This window comes from Rhipicephalus microplus, chromosome 2, assembly GCF_043290135.1.
Source record: "Rhipicephalus microplus isolate Deutch F79 chromosome 2, USDA_Rmic, whole genome shotgun sequence".
NCBI classification, from domain to species: Eukaryota; Metazoa; Arthropoda; class Arachnida; order Ixodida; family Ixodidae; genus Rhipicephalus; species Rhipicephalus microplus.
Window position 1 is genome coordinate 223,859,171 of NC_134701.1, and position 12,756 is coordinate 223,871,926.

General features: G+C 47.4%; 1 protein-coding gene across 1 annotated transcript in view; it reads right to left on the reverse strand.

Annotated features, from left to right (window-relative positions):
* Positions 1–381: 381 nt before the first annotated feature.
* LOC119170378 (uncharacterized) overlaps positions 382–12,756 on the reverse strand; it is a 117,453-nt gene continuing 105,078 nt past the window's right edge. The window contains exons 3-4 of the mRNA XM_037421525.2: positions 5,561–5,761; positions 382–3,870 (exon numbers count right to left, since the gene is read on the reverse strand). Coding sequence (XP_037277422.1) covers positions 1,551–3,870; positions 5,561–5,761 — 2,521 coding nt within the window. The 3' untranslated portion in view covers positions 382–1,550. The remainder of the gene's footprint in view (positions 3,871–5,560; positions 5,762–12,756) is intronic.

Below are 12,756 nucleotides of genomic sequence, written 5' to 3' on the forward strand. Positions count from 1 at the left end.
CAGCCGTAATTAATGCAACAACCGCGACCGGAATTGAACCCGCGACCTTCGGGTCAGCAGCCGACCACTGCAACCACTGATCCACAGCGTCGGACAGTCTAGAACTGTAGAGCTCACTTCAAAACCACGTGGCATGCCCCGTAACAGTTTCGCACGGTCGTCTGAACCAGGGCCAGCGGTGGCATTGATTTGTTCCATTGTTTCATCTAACAAGAACGCACACATTAAAGGTCTAAACTATGGTGATCAATGTTGCCCGTAGGTGTGGACCACTGGACAAGATGATGCCGGTATCTTTCTTACAAAAGATGGAAAAGTAGGTAGGTGCCGACTTCCTTCATCCTTTAACCGAGAGACCGTGGCGCAGAAATCAGGCATGTGTCGCAGAGCGCATAACAACATTTTATTTGCAATATGGTATCAACAACACATCATAAAGCAGGCCCAGTAATGGCGACTGGGGATCGCATGTAAGGTATAATACAAAGTAGGAGCTGCAAAGATTCACTCCAAGACATGATGCCTCTCAATAACTACGTCAAGCCGAAAGCGTCACAACGTGCTCAAAACAAGACTTCCCAGTTGACATAATGAAAGCGCTGACGACCTGGCCATCGAGGACACACCCAATTTTTCCATTTCGCAAAACTTGACGCCATATGTGCATATGGCACTTCGTCGGCCAAACAATACAAACATCTGTAGCGCTTATTTGGTTCAAAGTGTGGTCACTTCTGGGGTAGAAAAAGTGTAGTTAATGAATTTGTGAATCACTTTCGCATGTCGCGCCGCTTTGAGGTTGTAGTTACATGGAATTCACTAAGGCGAGTTCATTTAATTATTCACGCGCATCTTACTGCAGGCAGCTGAAGGAAAGCAACAAAAGGTGAAGTGAAAATGTGGGCTGATCGAAGTGGGTGACATTTCAGCATTGCATACTGTAGGCGCACAATATGCGCCATTTGCTTGCTAGTATGATTGGTACTCTTGATGCTACTCCAGATGCAATTAGCCCTACCTACCTCCGGTTGGCTGCCGACCTCTGGTTTCACCATTCATACCTTAGGAGCAGAGATTACTGGCGAGCTGGCTATAGAACGCTCGGCCTTAGGTGTCCGTGACATTCGGATCAAATCTCTATTCAAGTATCACACAGAGTGCCTGAAAGATGCATTAAACTAACATGGAGTAGTGGCACTGAACAATCATGCCCTGAGCATATCGCGGGCAATATGAAACGAAAGGAAGACAAAAAGAAAGTAAATAATCTTCAGAGAAGTGCAGAAATGCATCACAAACAACAACTATACAACCTCGCACTGCCAACCATTCCACCTACACCATTCCAGTTCGTGGCCATTGGCGTACTCCACCAGACGGGGAAAAAGACGATTCTTAAATTTGCCTGCCGACTAGACAAAGTTCTTAGTCGACTTTTCATCCTTGAGAGGTGGTTTCTAACACCTCGCCATCCAATACCTCATTCAGGATCGCATTTAAATATAAACAAGAAACAGTTCACTTCGTCGATTCACCATCCAGCGTGACGTTCATTTTGCGGCCCTCTGCAGTTTGGTCTGTCGGGTTCCGGTGCTATTCGCGGAGGAGGTACCGTTGGCTGTCGAGTTGTCGGGAGTGTCGATGTAATCGTAGTAATAGACGTAGTCAATGTACTCAACGTCGTTGTTGTTGGTCGGCGGTGTGGCCTGGCCTTTGGTCGTGGAGTTACCGGACCTCTGCTGCTGGTCGCCGTCCTTTTGCAGCGCGTTCACCCGCACCGTGTTTGGGGCGTCACCGAGGGCCTTCTCCGAAGCCTTAGTTGAGGTTGAAGGAGGCGTGGTAGGTGTTGCTGGCTCTGTGACGCTGGAAGTAGCGGGCTCGGGACTCGTGAGCAGAGGGATAGTGTCGTTACGTTCGGACTGGAGTGGCTGCGTTTGAATCGTTGTTTGCACCTGCGGAGTCGTCTCGGTGGTAGCCGAGCTTGTTCTGAATCCTGTTGTCGTCGTTGCGGTCTGCGGATGGCGGGTGCCGGTCGTTGTCGTTCCAGCAGTTTCTGTGGATGTGCCAAGTCTCGTCGTTTCAACATTTCTCGCCGTCGTCGTCGTTGTAGTGTGCTGAGCGATGGTTGTTTGCGGTGTTGTAGACGTCTCTGTACCCCGAGGTACGGGCGTCGTTGCCACTGTTGCAGTGGTTCTAGCAAGATCAGCGTTGGTCGTGCCGACGAAGACGGCCTCGGTCTCTCCTGCGGCTTGGTAAGAGCGAATTGCAGACAGGGTTGTCTCTGGCCGGTTAGAAATTTCCGAAGCACCTGCTGTCCTTGTCGCCGTGACAGCCGTCGTCGTCACCTCTTGTGTTGAGACTGGAGTGGAGAGTGTGGTAGGAACAGTTGTGGTCCTGCCTAGGGTTGTTGGGGCCAAGGTAGACTGTGGTACTGCCGATGTAACTGTCGATGCGGGAAAACCAGTCGTTGTCCTGTCCTCGGGTTTCTCGAACGAAAGATTCTCGATCGCGAGGTTCACTTTAGCTCGCGACTGTGTTGCGACGCTTTTTACCAGCGTGAGTGTATCATCCCCTCCAGTCGATAGGGTGGTTGCGTCTGTGTTGCGCTCAGTCGTCGTATCAGCAACAAGCTTGCTAGCTGTGGCTGTACCAGTCGCTTCGGTGGCCGTAGCTGCTTTAGTGAATAAGACGTCAGCCCGTGCGACTTCTGGTGTCGCAGTCTCCGTTTTAGCGAATGCGGTGGTCGTCACGTCCTGAACGTCTTGCTTCGTCACACGCGGAATTTCTACGGCCATCTTGGTGACTAGTTCTTTCTGGAACTCTTGGTTGTCCGGGTCTGGTGTGGTCAACTCAGGGTTGTTTTTTGGTGCGGGCTGATCTGCCTGAAGGTCCTCGACGAATAGCGACGTCTCGTTCTCGTCCTTCTGCTTGCTCAGTTGTTCCTTGACCAGCGCCATCATAGACTCGGGTATCCTTCTCCGGTCTCCCGGCCTCTCTTGAGTCAGTTGTGTCAGGTTGCGCTTTTGACCGGGAACGTAGTAGTCGATGTAGTCGTAGTAGTCGAACACGTTGTCTACTAAGGACCTGAGAATTGTCGGCAAGTTGCCGCTCTTCTTTCCGGCATCACCTCGCTCCTCTTTTGTTGTGGTCTGTTCGGTCGTTTCCTTTATCACTGGTGGAGCAGGCGTAGTGTCAGGTGGCAGTTCCGTCGAAGGCGATGATGTGGTCCCAAAGATGGACTCCGGAACAGTAAGACCGAGTGACCTGGTTGTCGTTTCAACGTAGATCTCTGTCGATGGTTCATTCTTGGGCGTCTCGGTCGTGACAGTCACGGCAGGCCTGTTTGTGCGGTCAGATGTGAATGCAGCAGTCCTGGTCAGCTCGGTGACCTCCTCTTGCTTCTTTGCTGTAGTGGTAGTCTTGGGAGTCTCCGGAGCTCTCGTGGATGACTCTGCTTCCGATGATGGAACGACGGGAGCGTCGTTCAGAAAAAGTTCGTCGTCATCTTCTACGCCGACAGATGGCACCGTCACGCTTTTTCGCGGCTCTTGTTGCAAGGAGGCACTCCGCAAGCCAGTACCACGTATGATCTCAACTGGGGACTCAGTCGGTGTCGTCTGCACAGGCGACGTCGTTGTGACAGCGCCGTCGGTGGTTCCGAATGGCGTGGTGTCCTGCGTCGTGACACCAGGACCCTGCGTAGTCAGCATCGCCGCTTCCACCATTTCAGCCACGTTCGAAGGTCCACGGAATGTAGCATCACCCGTGGTTCCGTTTCCGGCAGCGCTTGCGTTGGCAGCGGCTTCAAGCGCCTTGATGCGGTTGAGGATGATGGCGTCCAGCAGAGTAGTGTTCTGGACCTCTAGGAACCTGAAACAACACAGGAAAGAAAACTAAAGTTTAATCATCTGACAGATTATGAGCAGTCGGGGGTTGGCGTGACTGACTAGTACATCCTATGGTCCAGGTTTTGTCGTTGTATTCGTGTGGCTGAGAAGTATGGCTTGAGCCTGAGCTTTTCATATTTGGTGCAGTATATGAAAATAATGCAAATCACTATATGATGTTATTTCTTATTGTTATTTTTGGACAGCGGTGTTTTGGCTTAACTTTGCAAGCTGATTCCGCCTTGTTGTGATTCACTAATCAGGAAGTATTTCGTGGATTTCTCATGCATATATTCATCCTTGTATTTTGGGTTTTTAGCAGTCAATATACCTAAATTATTTCACACCAGAAACTCACCGCACACGAGAAACTTGGAATAGCTTGCAGTTGATTTTCGCTTAGGTTACCTGACAAAGTAACTAGGAAATATGACAGATTATTTGTACAGCCCAGAATCACTTTTCATAACTGTATTAAATTATAGTTATATGACAAAGACGTCACATGTTCTTTAAATTTTTGCAGCATTTGCTCACTCTGATGCTGCATTAGGCTAATTAACCAACCCTTTAAGCGCGAACAAAAGCTGAGAGCCTACAATGTCAATGTCTACTGTTTAGTGTGCATCTATACATCTCTAGAGAAACACCGCTAGTAACATTTACCTGCTGCTCACGTGTACGATTGGCTCACTGTCTATTTTCTGTCTGAAAAACCGCAGACATAGTTGAATACGTTTGCCAGCCACCCATGGAGCATCCTAACACCCTAATGGGTATTTTAGTTCATGCAGCAAGGTGGCTCATCAGTGTCTATGGTGTGCTGCAGCTGAACACGAGCTCGTGGGTTTGATTCCCGGCCGCGTTCGTATATCTCACCGGAGACGAAGTGTAAAAACGCCCTTTTACTGGGATGTCAGTCCTCGATACACAACTCCAGGTGGTCAATACATTGTGGACCCATAAATTTTACGTTGCTCCGTAACTGCCTAGTCAGTTTCAGTGCGTTAAACCTTCCAGTTTCTTATGTTTATTCTTGATTAAACGCCTGTCTATTGCATATTTTTTCACTAAGGACAATCGTTTGAGATGTTTGTAGTCGTGCTAGCAGAGCCTCGCGCGCAGTACTCACACACTTTATTCTTCTCACTGTCATTGCACTGTTGCAGATTAGTATACCGAAAGGGAATGAAGTTGGCTGCCTATGTGAACTTGTGCGCGACTACTTGAGACTCATGTGGTGTTTTATTGTACTGCATTTGCATACGTTACGTGACCTTACTATTTTTTTTTCACTACATACTTTTTATGCTAAGAGAGGATGAGTAGGCGGTTCCTCCATAACGGCTGCACTAACCTCTCCTATTGATCATCGAAACAAAGCACATGAAATAACACTCTCCTATTTGCTACTTTTATATGTTTGTCTCACCCTGCCCGTCACTGACGCGATCTACTAAAGAATTGATAGTCAGTGTTTCGGTTAGTGCTATAAGACTTGGTTGCGACTAGAGGGATTATGAATAAAATGGCTAAAATCATGAAGAGCTGCGGCTGACGCCGCTTTGTCTCTAAGGTAACTTCCAAACTGTCTTTTTAACTTTCGACTTCCATGTGAGCACGCGCTTTCGTCACGGGCATAGAGAGAGAAATTTGCGGGCATGTGCACTGGCCTCTTGAGGACGAAAGGTATCTTGCGCAGCTCCTTGTCGACGCTGACGTGTGGCGTGAAGGGCTTGAGTTGCGTCTGCGTTGGCGGGGGCTGCTTCTTGTGGCGCTGGCAGATCATGCGCGGGCAGCACGCCGGGAACGGTAGACGCTTGTCCTCGATGATGTCGCACAAAAGCGTCGGTCGGTTCTGCAGCCGCGGGCACCTGCGCACAACAGGAAGAAGACCACGTAAGAACGCGCAAATACGGAAGCTAACTCTGCGTCCCTGCAATCATGCACTTATTTTTATTGTACTAAGAGCACACAATCAGGGTTAAATTGGATATCATTTGTGGAAGTATTTGTCCTGAAGCAGACACAGAACCGGCTGAGGATGACAATAAATCATGTATAATAGATATATGGTCACCTCGGTGAGTCTTAGACGTAGTATATATTTTATAGCCTAACGCTCAAATCTGTTTACAAGGTTCCTCGTATTTCGGGATAGTGTAGACCTCTTGAATCATTTGGATGTTGTACCACGCTTTTTTTCCAAACGTACGGACTGTTGCGCCGATCAGTGATGCATCCCATTACGACCGAGGGAGGCTAATTAACACACAAACTATTGAAGCGTTCAGAATGACACTTCTTGCTGTAGCAACGAAGTGTCACACCGACTGCTATGAATATGAGCATAATTAATGATCCCAAATGAAAGCGATTTATTTAGAATTTTCACGCAACATGAAAGTCATTTTTTAACTGGCGCACTAACGCAAAGGACGGCAACGAGACTACAGGATACTATATCATCATTTCAAGCAGTAGTACCAGAATTTAAACAATGGAAACCTTCAAAACCACCTTGGACGTTGCCACTTCTCAACGTGATCCGTGAAATAGACGGCATAGAGAAGAAAGCAGACATGGTACCTCTAGTAGCGGCACAGTTGGTACTTCATCAGCTTCATGTAATGCATAATGAAAAAACGAAGATATATACAGACGGATCATGCACAGAAGAAGCGTCAGCCTGTGCGGTCTTTATACCCGAAATTCAGAAAAATATGATGTACAAATTATCGCACAAATCTTCATCGACGACAGCAGAATTGGTGGCTATCTTTGAAGCAGTTAAGCTTATCTGCGAGAATCCCGAGCCACGAAAATGGGTGATATGCACTGATAGCAAACCTGCTCTTCAGCTAATCAGAAATGTGAGATCACCTTACAAAAATGGTGAAATAGCACAATGTATCGCAGAAACTGTGGAATATGCCTCATCGCAGGGTCACAACATCGTATTCCAATGGATACCCAGCCACATTGGAATAAAGGGAAATGAAGATGCTGATAGTCTCGCGAAGAAAGCATTGAAGGAAGGACGGGATTGCACAATCCCTATGTCTGGGGCGGATATTCGACATTTTATATCGCAAGGAGCTAACCATTGTTCGATGAAGAAGTGGTTTGAGAGCCCTAAATCAAATGAAACGATACTTTATGAAGTCAATCCACACAGAAAATTTTCCATAGCGACAGACCTCCCACGACACCTAGAGACATTGATCCACCGACTTAGATTGGAAGTAGCATACACAAACAGCTTCCTGCACAAGATACATCGATCCAACTCACCGGAATGTCATTGTGGTCATGCAGAAGAAAATGTTCGCCATATTCTTTTGGAGTGCGTTAAATACGCGAATGAAAGAGAAAAATTAAAGAACAAATTTGCAAGTTTGGACAGACGGCCCCTCACAATAAAGAAACTACTTGGACCATGGCCTGAGATGCATCTCCAGAAAAAGGCAATAATCTTCCTGACAGACTTTTTAGTGGAGACCGGACTGGACAAGCGCCTATGACTAACAGCCAGAGATGGGTATTATGTAAAATGTGGTCATGTATATACTGACATTATAGAGAAGTAAGGTGTGCGTGTTTATGACTGTGTGAACTGCGTGAAGAAAACTGTGTATTGGCATGTTATTTGAACTGGTTTCAGTGTCCTATTATGTGTTTTTTTTCCGTATTGTTAATTTTTGGGTGCCGTTCTGTATTATTATTTTATTTTTCGCTGCAGAGCTTTGTGATATGGAGTAGCCGAGGCAATAGGCACCTCAACCTCTCCACAGCAAAACAGTTAAAACAGAACAGAACAGAACAGAAAGCGACATGTTTTCAACGTTATTCTTGCGGTCATATACGTAATTCAGATAAGTGTCACGGTAAATGCTTGGTCTGTAGAAAAATAAGCCTCAAAGCAAAACTTTGAGATATGATTATTTTTTTCGAAACAACAGCAACACAAGAACTGAGGCATATTGTTTTAGAGACTGTGATCCGTCCTCCTGTACTTGTTGATGCTGCCGTAGCACAACGAAGATCCACGGCGCACCGATGAAAATCGCAAGACCACCGCTGATTCCGTAGTCACATAGTCTTGTGATTATCATACATGTTACTACAACACGGTTCATACCTGTTACACGCACATCTATAAAGCAGGTTTAGCCGCCTCACATTCTTTACGGCAAACTTTTCGGATAAACTGAGTGCATTGACTTTACATTTTCAAGTGCATACATTTCGCTTATAATGAAAATTGTGGTCACTCACCAAGTGAGGGGGGAAAAAAGAACAGTTCTGGCTTGGTGAATGACCGTAATTTTCTTCAAGCCGAACTACCCGGCTAGTCGAGCTTTTCGTCCAATTCTTGACTGCGCGCATCATATACAACAGCCGGAAATTATAATTGCATATAGGGCTAATGTTAAACAAACTTACACAGGAAAGACCATCTACATGCCAGCATATGCAACAGGCGTGTTTCTGCAGAGGTGGGAGTTATACTTTAGATGGGTATATCGCATCATTTCATACTCCCGTTCATCAACCATTGCCTCAGTGATCACCTTGTGAAATGTAGGGATGTCGGTATTACGTTCGCTATATATAGACGCGCTTGCCTGTGCGGTATGTTTGGCTATGAAACGATATGCTAGCAGCGATAAGCAATAATAGAAAGATACGTTCACTTCTCCCCCATGGACGCAATTGCCGCGTCTTCGACGTAATCCGCATAGCTACAGCACCCAGAAAGGGCGCGTGTGAACCTGCACGGATGGCTTTCGATAACCGTAAAAAGTCGCATATGAATCATCCTTAGCGTGAGCTATTCTTTGTACCCTTGATTGTTCCGATGGCCGGGTTAATTAAACCCAGGAGGAAGTGAAATTTATGAACCAATAAGCTACCCCGCCCGACTTTTCTTCGATGAAGAGGCTCATTGAGCTCTTGCGTGTCTCGGGGCGTCTATTTTCAGTTCCGTCCGAGATGCGGGCACAGTTCCCTCGGCCTCCATTCGAGACACGCCTGCCGAACGTCGGCGCCACGATGCTATGCACTCGCGCCTTGCATATATACGCCTGTAGAAGGGGAGCGTGCACCCACACGCCTCGGTTTCGGGAAGGTGCAAGACCGATGATAGTGTCTTTTGTTCGCCACCAAGCGGCGAGCGGGTTCAGGAAGGTGCTGGTTCGGGGTGTATGGGTGTGGAGATGGAGGATGGGCGATAAAGTGCGCGGAACAGCCACCAGGCGGCTCCATGTATCGCACAGACGCACTCTGCTGTGCAGCATGGTAGAGCCTAGTACGATTACTTGGAAGAAAAAAAGAAAAACAAAAAGGGGGAGGGGTGGGCAGGAGGGGTATTTACAGGAGTGGATTGCGCTCTTACAGGTTGTCACGTTTCTTGGCGCGGTTTAGTAGGGCTTATTTTCGTACGTTTCACTACTTTACGCTGCGCTTGCCCGCTGCATTTAAATAGGGACGGGCGCTTCGCGCGACTAGGCAACGCACGGCTGTTGCAAGGCGACCCGACTGCCTGTTCGTTGAGCGGGAAAAAAAAAAAAAAAGGGGGGGGGGGGTGTTTGTTATCTGTAGTGGCCGTTTATGCAGTGCGGCAGATGCAGTGGAACCACCGTGCACTTTTCGTGGGCGAAGCCGAATGGTGCGGCCCTGTTCCTTCTCTGGTGTCGCATCGGCCGATGCATCGACGGTTGGAGTTAACAGATATGGTTTCTCTCTGGTCTTAAAAAAAAAAGGGGGAGGGGAGGCAGCTACAGACTGTGTGATAGGCCGTTACTGCTTACTTTCTCTGCTTCTGTTATGGGTACTTACTTTTGTTTTAGTCTGGTCCGAGCAAGTTGTATATAATTAACCTAAAGTATGAACTGTTTTAGTCTTCATCCACGATGGGTGGCGATCTTGAGAACGTCGTGGACTGTTAAGTGGTGGGTTTGCTGGACGTTGCTTATCGCGGCTCCAAAGGCATGCGCTCGTCTCCTTCTTGTCCCTTTGTCGTCGTTCTGTTCTCGCGCTATAGCTATCGTCATGTCATACCAACTAGCCCAAACCGTCACACTTCTAAGTTGCATGCCTAACGTTATCTCTGTCATACAGATAGCGTTCTTTTTTAACACAGCATTAGACGTGACTTGTCGTAACTGAACGCATGTACACAGCTTTTTTTTTTTTTTATGGAATATGTAGGGCGATGAAGCGAGGGCTATCACGAGAAAACGGGCGCATGCCTTGAATGAAGCCGTGCCTCCTATATAGAAAGGTAACCGCACCTGGGTGGGCCAACTGCTCAAGATACTTTGGAGATAATAGGAAAGAAAGCTCCTCTACTTGGGTTTAGTCTGGTTAAATAACCATTACGGTATTTGGTAATCCGTAGCACGAAGTTGGCCATAATTCCCATGACGATTTCAGCCTTTAGCCTTTATAGGTGAAACGCATTTGAACAATAATAACTACTGAAGAGTGATGTTCGAAATTGGCCATGCTGCATGCTGCATCGTTAATAGACCATCCGACGTAATCTCAGACACAGAATGTTGAATTTCTTCTACAGAGCTCCGGAAATAGGTGCCAAAATTTTGCGAGTTCAAAAGCGTCCGGCCACTTCTCGATGCACGACAGAACTCGCGCGGTTTTACGCTATACGATCGCGTGCCAGGACTGGAGAGCGGGACTGGCCAACGCTGCAGCGCTGCTGGAAAGCCCCACCGGCGATCTCACAAAGAGACAGGCCGACTAATTACGACCGGGGCCGGACCGGGCCTCATAGCGTAGCCAAGCCGCACAAACGCCTCGGCGACCACCGCGCGAAGAGGAACCGGGAGTCCGACGAAAGAACGCAGCGCTGCTTTTTGTTCTTTTGCGGGCACGTTGTATACGTATACCGTTGTTTTACGGAGGTGGAGGGGGGTAGGGGGGGGGTATGGCGAGCTCGGAAACACTTCCTGAGATGTGACTGAGGGTAACCGCGTGCGCGCCCCTTCCGTTTCGGCCTGGGGCGGCTTCCGTTTGCTGGTGTTGTTCTTTCAGTGGCCGGCGGGCGCGTAGCAAGAAGAAGAAAAGTAGCCGCGAGCGTTCGTCCTTGTTTTCCTAATAGCGCTCGGAGAGCGGCAAAAACGCGGCAGCGCACGCTCGGACGAGCCACGAGAGTTTAGGGTCGGTTGTGAGAAGCGCATGCGTACATCGTTGACTCCTTGCTCGAACGTGGTGCACAGCAGTTGAATGGGCAACAGCGGCTGCGTGCCAAGAGAAATTATTGAGCCAAGAAATCTGGGTGCAGCATGTGAACTAGGGAGCATACACAACTGGTCGTTGTCAGGTCACGTAGGCTCTCTAATGTGGATAGTTTCGTCCGATAGAGTCCAACAGCTAACGGGTGACACGGCCTCATTCTGAGAGGACGAGCAAATTATAAGTGCTACTCAAACTGTGTTTAGTACTTGTATTCGTTGTTGGACTAGTTGGTCTATGTTTACGTGTTCTGTGGCAGTAGACTATACACCAAGAACGTCACAACAGAAAGGACAAGCGGACGGGACAAGTTCTCGTGCTGTCTATGCGTGCTTTTTGTGACCGTGTTTTTTTTTTTTTTGCGCGGTGAGTATATTGGTATTATCTGCCGTAGATCGTTCAGAAAGAAAGAGAGATCGTTTACTGTTCATAACATTTCATAAGCCGATTTCACTCATACACACGATCGTCGTTAGCTCGGTCAACTTGCGTGTTAAGCAACCCGTATTGAAATGTCGCACAGTGTAGCCCTACTTGCACTTTCTGTAAATTTAAATTTCCTGCCACATTTTATATTCCCGTGAAAACTAGAAAACGCGCCTTTACGCGCCTGTAATAAATTTTTCAAGCACCTATGTTATTAACATATACGCTTCAAAACGTTGCATGCGTCAGCCAACATTACCCCCTCCCCCCACTCCGTTTTCTCTCTCCATTGGTGCCCTACGTAAACTCGGTATTAGATACAGGGCTCTTAGCGCACTTGGGTATATTGCTGCCTCATAACGCTCTCCAGCGCCTGCGTAAATGGCTGTTTTTAAAAAGATCTCATCAAGCGTTTCCCTCACATTGGCCATAACGTGCAGCTTTCGTACCCAACTTTCATCGCGTGCAATTTTCGCTCCACATTCACTTCTGTCAGAACATCGGGCTGGAAAACATTCAAATGTTTCGTTAAAGATGAGAGGTTGTCCCGGCTGTTTAGGGAACAAGGGGGCGAGTGCGAATACAGTGTACTCTGCCTTAAGAACGTGTTAAGCTGTACCCAATGTGACAATAGCTGTTATATTTCAGAGGCGGATTTAGTGTTAAGAATACACAGGAATAAATAGAAGTGTCACTACTAAAAACGCACTATTCGGAGCGCATGGAACTCGGTACACATGACTGCAAATCTACCGTTGTATCTAGAAAAGAGAAGTTGCCGATTTCCAGTATTGTCTTCTGTCCCATAGAGGAGAGCTGGAAGCTGTCCATTATGTATGGTGTTTAGAACAAATCCACGGCGATGTAGAGTGCTGTTTAGATAATTTCTTTACACTATGTACAAAAGGACATACATCATAAGCATTTCGCTTATCCAGAATACATATGGTCTATTATGCACTCCTTAGAAAAAATGTTAAACGAACTCTGCTTAGAAAAGTTTTTTTAACGCAAAAATCATAACATTCCAGAAATAAGGGGCACATAGACATTGGCGCATCTATGCGCCACGACAAATATCACTATGTTGTTTTGTGTGTGAGAGAGAGAGATAGGAAAGGCAGAGAGGTTAACCAAGCTTGGCTCGGTTGGCTACCCTACACTTGGCGAGGGGAACAGGGAAATA